Source organism: Pungitius pungitius, chromosome 1 (genome assembly GCF_949316345.1).
Source record: "Pungitius pungitius chromosome 1, fPunPun2.1, whole genome shotgun sequence".
NCBI lineage: Eukaryota > Metazoa > Chordata > Actinopteri > Perciformes > Gasterosteidae > Pungitius > Pungitius pungitius.
The window spans coordinates 30,150,064-30,162,567 of NC_084900.1; the positions used below are offsets into that span (position 1 = coordinate 30,150,064).

Sequence of the window (12,504 nt, forward strand, 5' to 3'; positions counted from 1 at the left end):
GTTTTTCAGTATTTCGGTTCATCCAGTGAGTGCTTAACAGTTATTTATCTTATTTTATAGGTTAAAAGAGGAAGCTGAACCAGGTCGTACCTTTGTTTCTCTTTAATTTTGCTCAGGAGCACCATAACTACTCTCTATTGTGCCCTCAACTGCTTTGCAGACTGGCGACACAGGCCGTCGATGATGAAATCACAGGTCTGACTACTTATTCTTTTGCTTCTGAATAGTTAACATGCCCTACGGAAAATGACTTGACATTGGTGTATTTATCGCTTAACTAAGTTGTCATTGTTTTTTTATACTCAGTTAATACAAGCCCGTTTTTTTTTCATCGCACTAAACACTCACACTGGTCCTGTTGTTTTCCCCCTTCGGCTCTTACAGGAACTTCCTGTCAAACGTAACCCGCACTGCTAAAAACAAACTAGCCTGTTCACTTTTCTGCGTTGTCTTTTCGCTCTCTTTGTTGGTTAGCACGACGTATTGATAGGACACCATTCACTGTGAACTTTACAAACAAAAGTGAAAGAAAGTAGGATTCGTTAGCATGCTAGCTAGGACATGAGCAAGGCGTTGTTTGCTGTCGGTCAGTTGGTGTCTTTGGGACGTAACGGCGTCGGTCAGTTGAGCCATTGTGTCCCTTGTCGTCAGGTGATGACCGGGCCGGGGGACATTGCCAAGCTCTACAGAGAACTCAGTCTCTTCCCCTCTCTGAGCAGAGCCGACGTGGGACCTGTCGTCACCTCTCAGTATGGAGGCAAATACAGCAACATCTACACAGGTACACTGACCGCGCGCGTTTGTGTATGTGTGTGTGTGCGCGAGCGCGAGCGACGCACTAAGATCGTCGTTTATGCGGAAGACGTTTTGTTGCTGACCCGCATTATTTGGCAGAATGGAGCCAGCGTGATCTGGACAGGAATGAGAACGTCAAGTTTTGCCGACAGTACATAGTGTTCCACGATGAGAAGTCGGTGGTGTACTCCGCGGCCTCTGGGAACTGCACTGAAATCAAAGGAGAGTACGTAACAGTTGTTGTGCTTGAATATGTTGCATGTATACTTCTAGCCTTGAGATGAAATAATAATGTCCCATCTGCATGCTTTTCTCCGTCAGAGTGCAAAGTAAGGATTCCCCCTCAGGTGAAATGAAGGCGGTGGTCAGAGAGTGCACAGTCAAAGGAGAGGACAAACAGTTTCTGGAGGTGTGTGTGGCCAAACAACCAAAACTTTTTTGTTATGGTCCCCTATGGTGCTCACCTGTATTTCCGCTCCTCTACATGTTCCACCTTGAGGTTTAACACCCCATGTACTGTGGCACTGTGAACCACAACGTGATCCTTGTCTGACCTCCCTGTGACCTTTCAGATCTGGAGTAAAAACGTGAAGATGAAAAGCGTCAATCTAACAGCCTTAAAGAAGCATGGCAAAGTCTATGAGGATGGTGAGTTAGCTACACTGACATCTGCATTTTTTTTAATGGTTGAAATTGTGTTTTATCTGAGCTGGTCAAGATGTTAATCTCACTGTATTTTTTTTGTTTTCTTTAGAGCAGTTTGGCTGCTTGGTTTGGTCCCACTCTGAGACCCACCTCTTGTATGTAGCAGAAAGGAAGAGACCGAAGGCTGAATCCTACTTCCAGGTCCGTCAGATAATCTGTATTTTGAAGATAAACCAGCATGGAATCACATGGGGCAGATGTCTGCTGCTCAGCTTTCTATAGGTTGCAAATCAAGCATTTTGATTGTACCCAAGATCATGGCTAAGGTTGTGTTCAATACTGCACAGCAAACAGGAAAGCCTATTCAATCAATGTTTTAGGCGGTAGCACACATTTTCCCAAGTTGATTTACAATCTGCAAAGCATACGACACCTTCTATTGTTAAACTATTGGTTCAAGTTGCTAGCTACTCCGTGGTTCTTTGATGATACTAAATTACTTTTCATTTTTTAATGTATCATTATCTGTTTTCTAGAGTGAGTCACCAGAGTTGTCTTCTATTGGAGACGAGGAGGAAACCATGAGAGTTGAAAAAAAAGAAGCTGTAAAGGTGAAGTGAAAATTATTATTTTTAAAACAAGTGATTTTTTGGTTGTTCAAAGGTTTACTCCACATTCTTACGTTACATTCGCATAGGTCAACTTTTTGTGTTTTTGCTCTTCACCCCTGCAGGGGGAGCAGTTTGTCTTCTATGAGGACTGGGGAGAGGCACTAGTTAGCAAGAGCTGTCCGGTGCTTTGTGTTTTGGACATTGAAGGGGACAACGTCTCTGTGTTGGAGGGGGTCCCTGATGACATCTCACCCGGACAGGTTGCTACAGCAATTTTTGCAATGATGCAATTTTTTGTTGTTGTTGTGCATGAATATTATGCTCATGCCTTTGCTTTCTTTTTTGGTTTATTTGTCTCTGCAGGCATTTTGGGCTCCAGGGGACACAGGTGTGGTGTTTGTGGGCTGGTGGCATGAGCCTTTCAGAATTGGCCTCAAGTTCTGTCCCAACAGAAGGTGATTACTGTTAACACTGATCAAACAGAAAAATTAAAGCTTGTCTATTCAGACTTGAAGTTTTTCTTTTCTGTGTTAGGTCCTCTTTGTTCTATGTGGATCTTACTGGTGGAAAATGTGGTAAGTGAATGTTTGTCTTATATGTTTAAAAGATGTAGCTCGATTCGGATATTATTACTGCATATGTTTATGTTTGTTGTATTTGCTGCGTCCCTCAGAGCAGCTAACATCAGGCACGAGTGCGGTGTGCTCCCCCAGGCTGAGCCCAGACCAGTGTCGGATTGTTTACCTGGAATGTTCTGTCTATGGACCACACATGCAGTGCAGCAGGCTCTGTTTGGTAAGACACCATGACTTTCCATTCTAGCACTTTCTCAATAGAAAACAATTGTGTTTCTTCACACAATTCACCATCTGCTGTTTTCTGTTGTGTGGACATCAGTTCTACATTTGATTTCATACAATGCTTGCCTCTGAGATTGCATATTTTGTTTTTAGTATGACTGGTATACCAAGAAGACTTCGGTGGTGGTGGACGTGGTGAAAAGACCCGGAGAGGGTAAGGAATGCTTGATGGCAGTGCGGGGGCACCGTTTTCACGCCTTACTCGTTGTCCGTCCGTCTGCACAGAACGCGATGACTCAGGAACTTCTTGAGGACATTTGTCATCATAATCTGGCACAAAGATCCATGCGTATATTTTTAACTCGCCTGTAATGGGAAGAATGTTGCGCTCAGTGGGAGCAGTGATGCTGCACTTTGGTCCGAAGGACATCTAGCTGGTCCGGAGTAAGTTGGATGGTTGAGATGCGAAGGACGTCACAGTGTTGCTGTCGGTCATTCTGGTTCTCAGTTTGCTTTTGTTGATCGTTAAAAGAGAATGTCTGCTCACAGACGTATGTTGAGACTCCTCATTCGTTTTGCGTTGTGTCTCATCAGAGGTCTTTTCCAAGTTGGGTAGGGCGAGAAGCTGTTGCTGATTCTTCAGAGAATCATCTTACTGAATTTCGATCAGTTCTAATTCTAATCGACTCTCCTCCACTTCTTCTGCATCCTTTTGAAAGCGGAGCTGCAAAACCGTGTGATTTCCTTCTCAATAAATCCTGGAAGCGCTGACTGAATTCTTTCATGAGAGATGTGATCACAGACACATTTTCTCCCATTTTAGCAAAGAGCTTGGCATTTCGAAATTTGCGTTTTGATTTCGGTCAGCGTGGGGAAGTGCGCTACATTGAAGTTTCGCTGTTGTGACTCGAAGAGACGGAGCTTTGCACGGAATGCTTTCGCGTGCGCATACAGCTGTGGGAACAGCTGCTCCTGTTCAGCGTGATGATCCGTGAGATCAACTAAAAACGCCAAGTCTGCCAACCCAAAGGGTCAGTGATCTCATGGAGAGGTTTACCCTTTTCTTTTAAAAAAAACAACAACAAAAAACATGTCGCTATTTGATCTCAGGGAATAAAACCGCAGCAGCACGAACTGATCCGGGACGTAAACTGAAACTTGATATAGAAACCTGACTTAATTCTACTTTCATTATATATCATATACGTTTGTGTGTGTTGTTGCTTTACAGATGGCTTCGCTGGTATCTACAGCTCTCAGTTGTCCCCTCAGTGCTGGTCAGCTGATAGTCAGCGTATTATTGTTGCTTGCCCCCAGCGCAGCCGCAAGGTACAGTAAACGCATGGGAAGTTTCTTGTTCTTATGATGCAAAATAAATCAAAATTGATATTTTGAAATGAGAATTTCATTGTTATTATACTGTAAAATGCTGTTTTCTTTTGAAGGATCTGTTGATGGTGAATACGAGCACAGGGAGCGTCACCTCTCTGACTTCAGGTGAGTGACTTGGCACATTTATCAGCCTTAGTAAAATCATGCTCATGTCTTGACCATCGTGTTTATTGGTGTTTACATTCTCCAGTAGGGGATTTGTCTACAGTGTCTGTGTTGAACTGTTTATTTCAACCTTTCAATTCGGATGATGTTCTTTGTTTGTCTGCAGGGACTGATGTTGGCAGCTGGTGTCTCCTGAACATACAGAGAGATTTAATGGTGGTCAGCTGTTCCTCTCCAAACTGCCCTCCTAGTCTGGTAGGATACGTGGTCTTGTTTATTGTTCACATTTTCATACAGTCAATACCTAATATGCTATAGCATGAATCACATTTTGGGGATGATGTTGGACCTTTTTATTACACAAAAGATGTCTAAATGTCTTCTGTGTCCAGAGGTTGGGCTTCCTTCCACCCAGGGATTCTCAGGAGGAAGTGAAGTGGGTGACTTTGGAAGACTCTCAGACAATGTCTGAAATCGACTGGCAGATTTTGACTTTCACCCCTCCACCAGAGCAAAACAACAGTCAATACCGTAAGAATATTTTATTGGTATTTTCGCATAGAAGGTACTGAAATACATCAGGGTTCTTGTTTTTTTTGCCAAATGGTAGGGTTTCTGTTAGTTTTGTCCACACTAAATTTTGTTTTACATGAAATGTAAAACTCATTCACATTATTGAGTTAAGTTATCTCATTGAATTACATTGGCCTGGACAGGTTTAAGTATTAAATTAGTCAGGAGGTATATCTAACAATGGGGGCTAAAGGTATAGTTACTCATAATGAATAAAAGAAAAAGAAAAGAAGTTTGCATGGTAAGGCTCCCGGGCTGAGATGTTTTATTTGAATTCATAAAGAATAATTGTGTTTTTTCAGGGGGTTTAAAAACATTTAGTCTTCTACGGGAGACTGAACTCTGACAGGACTAACTGTTTTCTTTCCATCTTCCAGCCGGCCTTGATTTTGAGGCTCTGCTGATCAAACCAAAGGAGGTTCCAGATGCAGTGAAGCTGCCTCTTGTTGTCATTCCTCATGGTTGGTTGCTCTTGTTATGGATTCGTTTTTAGGAATTCCAGTAGTGATACCTAAATGTTACCCAATGTAGTATTTACAAAAAGCTAAAATAATATCAGAATGTTGCTTGCATATGAAGTACTATGAGTCAATGCTGAAATGGATATTAGATTACTGTTGATATTGGTTTGTAGTCAGTCAAATGCTTGTACTACAGACCAAATTTGCAATCCATCACTGGTTGTTATGACAATATCACCCATAGTAACAAACTGTTTATTTATACTCTCAAAATCAAGATAATTATATAATAGTCCTGACATGCTAAACACACATTTGATTTTACGTGCAAAGTTATCTGTGGTATTTTACATTAACGTGTTTCTGTTACTTAGGGGGTCCTCACTCAGTGTTCGTAGCTGATTGGCTTCTGTCCTCATCCGTACTGTGCAAGATGGGCTTTGCTCTATTACTCGGTATGTTTATTTTATATTGTTACTGTTTTTTACTAGCCAATCATAACTTCCCTTATATATTTACTAGAGAAAAAAATGAGGCGGTAGGCATTATGTTCTTTGGGCTGTCTGTCCATTCCTTCCTCTGACCGTCCATACTTATCATCAAGGATGAGATGATTAAAGTTTTTTCACATGGTTATAAAAAAAAATAAGTCATGAGATTGAACAGACACAGAAGTAAACTGTAACTTGGCTGGTGGATGACTAGTCTTGTTTGTTCTTCATGCTCAGTGAACTATCGCGGCTCTCTGGGGTACGGCCAGGACAGCATCCTCTCACTACCGGGCAATGTTGGCACCCAGGACGTCAAAGATGTCCAAGTAAGAATAAAACGGTACACAGCTCCAATGCTGCTTTTAAAACAATAACTACCTTATTAATACCTTCAAATAGATCATCCATGACGGTATCTTACTCTTTTTGCTAAAAATGACCTCAATCGTTGCTTCTTTTGTTTGTTTAAACAGCTGATTTCTATATTTAACGTAGGTTAGTTGCCATAGTTTGTGTCTTTCTTCCTTTCTTCTATACTAAAAAACAATCTCTCACGGTTCCCTGTGTTTTTTCTTCTTACCAGTTTGCTGTGGAAAGTGTTCTGAAAGGTGACCTGTTCGACATGCAGAAGGTGGCAGTTTCTGGGGGCTCCCATGGTGGTTTTCTGGCCTGTCATCTGATCGGCCAGTACCCAGCGTTCTACAAGGCCTGTGTGGCTCGCAACCCCGTCACCAATTTAGCCTCCATGATTGGCAGCACAGACATCCCGGACTGGTACATTCCCCCACACCCATTGTTTACTTGTTCTGTGCCGGTAGATGTTTTGCATCATTTGAACCCCTCTCTGACAGCTGCGAGTCAGATAAAGGGCATGTGTCTGCCTCACCGTCAGTGAGGAAGTATTGAATAATGCAGGATCAAAACACCTCAGCGCCATTGTGTATTTAGCTTTTTCTTTCTTCCTCTTGTTGGCTGGCCTTTTAAAGGTGCATGGTGGAGGCCGGCTACGACTACAGTACAGACTGCCTACCTGACCCTGCTGTTTGGGAAGAGATGCTGAACAAGTCTCCCATTAAACACGTCGCACAGGTATCAATGTTTTCGTGTGTGTCGGTGCTTGTGGTTTCATTGGTGTCGTTGCACAATGTAGTAACCTCAGATGATCCCTCCTCTAGGTACAGACACCCGTATTGCTTACCTTAGGGGAAGATGACAAGCGTGTACCAAACAAGCAAGGCATTGAATATTACAGAGCTCTGAAAGCAAAGCAGGTCCCAGTCCGGTAAGCAGCTTGTCTTGAGTAACATGTTCTGGTGGTTATGTTTGGATATTTCACATATGGGTTTTATTGTTTATTCACCAATGCTCCTGGGTTTGTTTTTTAGGATACTATGGTACCCTGGCAACAATCATTCTCTCTCCAAGGTTGATGCAGAGTCTGATGGCTTCATGAACATCGCTGTGTGGATAATTCAGCACTTATATCAGTGATGATGAATACCAGATAAATACACAGTGTACTAAGGCTGTTGTTGTTGCTTCAGGGAAAATACACTATTGTGTATAAAGAAAGTTCTGCTCCTTTTTCCAAGACCGTATGAGGCCAAAGCATTGAACTTGCTCTCAGCCAAAACGTGCTTTGTATTACTACTCTTTACTTGTTATCTATCTTTGACTTCGGTGATTGACACGTTTTCTTTCAATAAGGGCAGGGGAAGATATATTTTAACATGGCACTTGAATAAATAAACTTTTATGCAGCTTTGATTAACCAGAAAACCATGTTATTGATGCAGGTTTTTCTTTTTTTTTCTTTTGCAGTCTTTACACACATTGCACACACAGAAAAAACTTTTCACTGTTTCAGTTGTGTTTAAAGATGTATTACTATTAGTAAAAGGATTTCCTCATCAGTCTTTTCATGCTCACTCTTATGGTTTGATTTTTAAAAATAACTGCTTCTGTTTTAATGGGTTTCATGATACAGTGCACTTAATTAATTGATTGTAGGTGGAATGAATTGATACGTAAGAATTTATTTACATTAAAAACGATTTTTGAAGCAGGTGATCGAGTGGTTCCTCGTTTCTTTTTTGCTCAGAATTTCCCTAAATTGAGAAAGTACCCATCCTCGTCCACCAATAAATCTACATTTCCTCTCTCCCTTTTTGTTGGTTTGTCTAATTTTCTGGAAATAAAGCATTGTGCATAGTTCTATGCAAATTTCTTGACATAATTTCTGAATGCCCAACAGGAATTTGGCAAAGCTCACACGATTTGCGTCACGCTGTCGTGTGTGTGTGTGTGTGTGTGTGTGTGTTGACCACATGCTTTCACTTCTGCATCAGGGTATCTAGTTTTTTTTCACTGCAGCGACTGCTTTTATATCTTTTTCCTCTCCTGACCTGAAAGATTGCTTCGTCTTGCCCTCCATGTGATTGGTAGAGTACATGCTATTCATGCTATGGTAAGTAAGATAATAATTTGTTTGTTTGTAAGAAAATTATTTACCTGTACTGTGACGTTTTCTGGACACATTTCTGAGAGACGAAGCTCAACAAAGCTAATGGGATTTGTTTACAGCTGTTGGAACAGTTGGAATTTTTTTTCTTTAAATCTTCTGAAACTTAAACATGGTTTTGTCTTTTTTTTTTTTTTTTTTTTTCTTTCAGGCTATGTTGATCATTTTCCTCATCCTTTGTCAGCTTCCAATAGTGAGGACTATAAACACCATCTTCTTTCCATGTGACACTGATAGCAATACCACTGCAGTGGACTGCCACGGCAGACTTCTCACGCGTTTCTCCTTCATCCAGTCACCCACAGTAGTGTCGCTCAATTTAAGTCAGACGAAGATTCTTCATTTGAGGCAGTATGTTTTGTCGGGTCTCCCAAACCTCGAAACTCTGGAAATAAAGGAAAATTGTCTGCCAGGTCACCTGAGAGCTCTGGAGGACCGCTCATGCAAAATGAAGATCGACGACGATGCCTTCAAGAGACTATTGAAACTTAAATATCTGTATCTGTCAGGAAACAGCCTCACCACTATTCCCTGGTTACCTGAAAGCCTGATGGTTCTCGACCTAAAGTATAATAACATTTTCAGCATTTTCCAGCCTTTAAATACTCCAAATCTCAAAATGCTCTTCCTCGACTCTAACTGCTATTATGTAAATCCTTGCAACCAGGCCTTTGACATTAGTGAAAGGGTCTTCGGAGAGCTCCCAAAACTTGAAATCCTTACCCTGGGGTATAATAATTTCACCGCTGTTCCTAAAGGGTTGCCACCCTCATTGGAGAAACTGGATTTAAGAGAGAATTCAATTACAGAAGTCTTGGAAAACGCATTTGCCAACCTGACTCTCCTCAAACATTTGAACTTGGAGTGGAATTGCCAGCGCTGTGACCATGCAGCCAGACCGTGCTTTCCTTGCCCAGGTAATCTCCCCCTACGCCTAAATCCACACTCGTTCTATGCTAAGAAGTCCAAGATTACCTTCCTCAGCTTGAGAGGAAACTCTTTGAGAACATTCCCAGAGGGTATTTTCCGCCCACTGGAGAATTTAAAGCGATTAGATCTATCTGACAACCTCCTGGCATTTACTATACGTAACGGGACCATCTTTGCAGAACTCCGAGGCCTCACTTGGATTAGCCTCATCTATAACTACGAGCCACTATGGACATTTCCGGAAATGATCCTGTCCCCGCATTTTGGCAATATGTCTGATCTGCAATGTCTTCTTCTGAGTGGTAACTTTTTCCACAGGCTCTCAAGAGACAGTCTTGATATTGTGTCCAAGCTACAAAATCTAAAAGTCCTAGAACTGAGAATGAACTTTATCAATACTTGTAACTTGACATCTCTGAAGGATTCACCGTCCCTCGTCAATATCGACCTCTCCCAAAACATGCTTAATTTCCTTCCCTGCCGCTCGAGTCACTCCTTTCAGATTGAGGCACAAGAAAGCCGTCAGAACCAGATACTGTACTCGCATAATTCCCCTGAACAGACGCTTATGCTGATAGATCGGAAAGCCACATCAGGAAGTGATACCTGGGAATGTAACCATTCAGACGGGCTAGCATTGCATAAAAACAACATGTCACAATTTCCATCTCTGTCAGACTTTACAAAAAAATTCTGCGATGGTAAACTGCTGTTTGACCTGTCTCAAAATGACATTCTGTCTATTAACAAAAATATGTTTGTTGGGATGGAAAACGCTGTTTGTTTAAACCTTTCCTACAATTACATGAACCAGGCATTGACAAAAGGCCTTTTTAAAAGTATGAAAAAATTAGTTGTTCTTATTTTGTCATATAATAGACTTGATTTTTACTATAAGGATGCTTTGAGTGAGCTTAACAACACACTGAAGGTATTAGATGTCAGTGGCAATGAATTTTACTTCCAAATGAGGGGCATGGGCCACCGTTTTCAGTTCCTTCAGAATTTGACAAACCTAGAATTTCTAAGTTTGGCAAACAATGGGATTGGGATGCGAGTCGATCACATGCTGAACAGCAGCTCTTTGAAGTACCTTTACTTCTATGGAAACCACCTGAACATTATGTGGAATTCTGATAACAAGTACACTCGTTTCTTTCAAAACCTTACGAACCTCATCTACCTTGACATCTCTGACAACCATCTGGAGTCAGTCACTCCAGAAGTGCTGGTTAACCTCCCAGGACGCATAGAGATCCTCAGCATCAGCAATAATTTGCTGAAATATTTCCCATGGGAAAATATTTCGGCACTCGCCAATTTATGTCACTTGAATATGAGTCAAAACTCCCTCTTCTACTTGCCGCATACAGTCATTGAATTTGGAGTCTATTTTTCCCTCTTAGACCTCAGTCACAATCGCCTTAGTAATATTCCTGAGGGTTTCTTCAGAAAGGCGAAATCCTTGCAGTACCTGTATCTCAGCCACAATCAGATCAAAACGTTGAACCATCAGTTTCTCCCTGCCCCCTTTAAAAATGGCAGTGCCCTTCAGACACTCACACTGCATGCCAACCCCTTTAAATGTGACTGTGACACATCTTGGTTCGCGGACTTCTTGCGTACTACTCCTGTGCAGATTCCTCATCTCACCACAAAAGTACACTGCGATTACCCAGAGTCCCAGCAAGGTCAGAGTGTACTCTCTATGGACCAGCGTTCCTGCCAGGACATCTACGGTGGCTTAGCCTTCGTCGTGTGTTCCTTCTTTGCTGTGGCGTTCACCGTTCTGCCCCTTCTGAAGCACCTCTACGGCTGGGATCTGTGGTATTGCTTGCAGGTACTCTGGGCGGGTCACAAAGGCTACTCCCAGCTTGCTGGTAGAGACTCGCAGTATCACCACGATGCTTTTGTGGTGTTCGACACCCAGAACCGGGCTGTGAGGGATTGGGTCTACAATGAGCTAATGGTCATTCTGGAGGACACGGGTCACAGGAGGTTTTGCCTCTGTCTGGAGGAGAGGGACTGGATTCCTGGGCTTTCGTGTATCGAAAATCTACACAATGCTGTCTACAACAGTGCAAAGACAGTGTTTGTGCTATCCAGTGGTGCCACGGGTGGTGAAAGGGTGAACGGTGTCATCCGCCAGGCTTTCTTCATGGTTCAGCAGCGGCTTCTGGACGAGAAGGTGAGTTGAAATTTACTTTGGATTTGCCCACGGCTTTGCGGGTTAGCCCGTTGTTGCCATATTTTCACAACAGTTAATGGTCTCTCATTTCATCTAAATAAGGTGGATGCAGCTATACTGGTTCTGTTGGATGAGATGTTTCCCAAACTGAAGTACCTCCAGTTGAGGAAACGGTTGTGCAAGAAGTCTGTGTTGTCCTGGCCGAGAAACCCAAGGGCTCAACCACTTTTCTGGAACCGAATGAGAATGGCATTGTCTTCAGATAACCTCCGATTCTATGACAACAATATGAGTGAGAGTTTCATATAACTTCCTTTTAATTGCTGATAGAGAGCACTTCGGTGAAAGAAGCCATTGTTGAGAATCTTTTGATTGCATTGTTATGACAATGTAACTACGTTATATATCATTCTAGGTTGACAGTTTTATTATGTAACTGTATATTGTTTATATTAAAGATCATATGCCATTTTTATATAGTGCAAACAACAATTTGTAATCTAACGCTTTAGTGGAATTATGTGTTTGGAACTTTGTTTTGAAAAGCTTTAAAATGTGACCATTCTTCTATGTGCTGTAAATATTTTTTGTGCTGTTATTTTATCTGAGGTCAGATAAAGGGACATGTTACGATTGTTGGCTGCAACGCAAAAACACTGTACATGTAGTGTATGTACAAATAAACTTGATTTCAACAGTTATTTTCATTACTCCTTTGTAATATTTGATAATCTACTTTTATACAACTGCCCCAACCCCACAATATCCAAATTGCACTTCTCTTTTTCCACATAATAAGAGGAAATGAAACTGTTGATCTTTGGCTGCTGCACCCATTCAAAAGTATCACCTGCCATTTCTTGTGAAATCGAATGTTGGAAATGACACATCTGGCTGCACCCATATTTTGGGGCAAGGAAGCTATAGTAATTCTTTAAACAGAACTTACAATTCAGTAATGACTTGCAGATGTGCATGCAAACATATTGAAA

General features: G+C 41.8%; 2 protein-coding genes across 4 annotated transcripts; both read left to right on the top strand.

Moving 5' to 3' along the window:
* The first annotated feature begins 60 nt into the window (after positions 1-60).
* Positions 61-7,943, top strand: apeh (acylaminoacyl-peptide hydrolase). Of its 3 annotated transcripts, XM_037480721.2 has the most exons (23): positions 61-195; positions 652-781; positions 895-1,021; positions 1,117-1,204; positions 1,368-1,443; positions 1,550-1,641; positions 1,977-2,051; positions 2,174-2,311; positions 2,415-2,506; positions 2,586-2,626; positions 2,725-2,846; positions 3,005-3,065; positions 4,083-4,180; positions 4,297-4,348; positions 4,515-4,603; positions 4,741-4,879; positions 5,299-5,382; positions 5,757-5,837; positions 6,111-6,199; positions 6,457-6,647; positions 6,860-6,962; positions 7,049-7,155; positions 7,259-7,943. In XM_037480721.2, the coding sequence occupies exons 1-23, from the start codon at positions 181-183 to the stop codon at positions 7,362-7,364; spliced, it is 2,196 nt and encodes a 731-aa protein (XP_037336618.2). In that variant the 5' UTR covers positions 61-180; the 3' UTR covers positions 7,365-7,943. The 3 variants fall into 3 exon arrangements, with proteins under 3 accessions (XP_037336618.2, XP_062420663.1, XP_062420659.1); XM_062564675.1 differs by lacking the exon at positions 61-195 and having other exon boundaries at positions 300-781; XM_062564679.1 differs by lacking the exons at positions 61-195; positions 6,860-6,962; positions 7,049-7,155; positions 7,259-7,943 and having other exon boundaries at positions 294-781; positions 6,111-6,213; positions 6,457-6,612.
* A 126-nt stretch (positions 7,944-8,069) lies between these two features.
* tlr9 (toll-like receptor 9) lies at positions 8,070-12,099 on the top strand. Its single transcript, XM_062564699.1, is given in 5 exon segments — positions 8,070-8,340; positions 8,546-9,923; positions 10,204-10,227; positions 10,230-11,512; positions 11,615-12,099. Coding segments are annotated over 5 exon segments (2,895 nt in total). The 5' UTR covers positions 8,070-8,337; the 3' UTR covers positions 11,822-12,099.
* Positions 12,100-12,504: the final 405 nt, after the last annotated feature.

Excerpts from the sequence above, each read along its gene's own strand:
- apeh (XM_062564675.1), top strand. The coding sequence starts at position 562 with ATGAGCAAGGCGTTGTTTGCTGTCGGTCAGTTGGTGTCTTTGGGACGT. Across the intron at positions 3,066-4,082 it reads GGTGAAAAGACCCGGAGAGG|ATGGCTTCGCTGGTATCTAC; the intron begins GTAAGGAATGCT and ends GTTGCTTTACAG. Across the intron at positions 4,181-4,296 it reads GCCCCCAGCGCAGCCGCAAG|GATCTGTTGATGGTGAATAC; the intron begins GTACAGTAAACG and ends TTTCTTTTGAAG.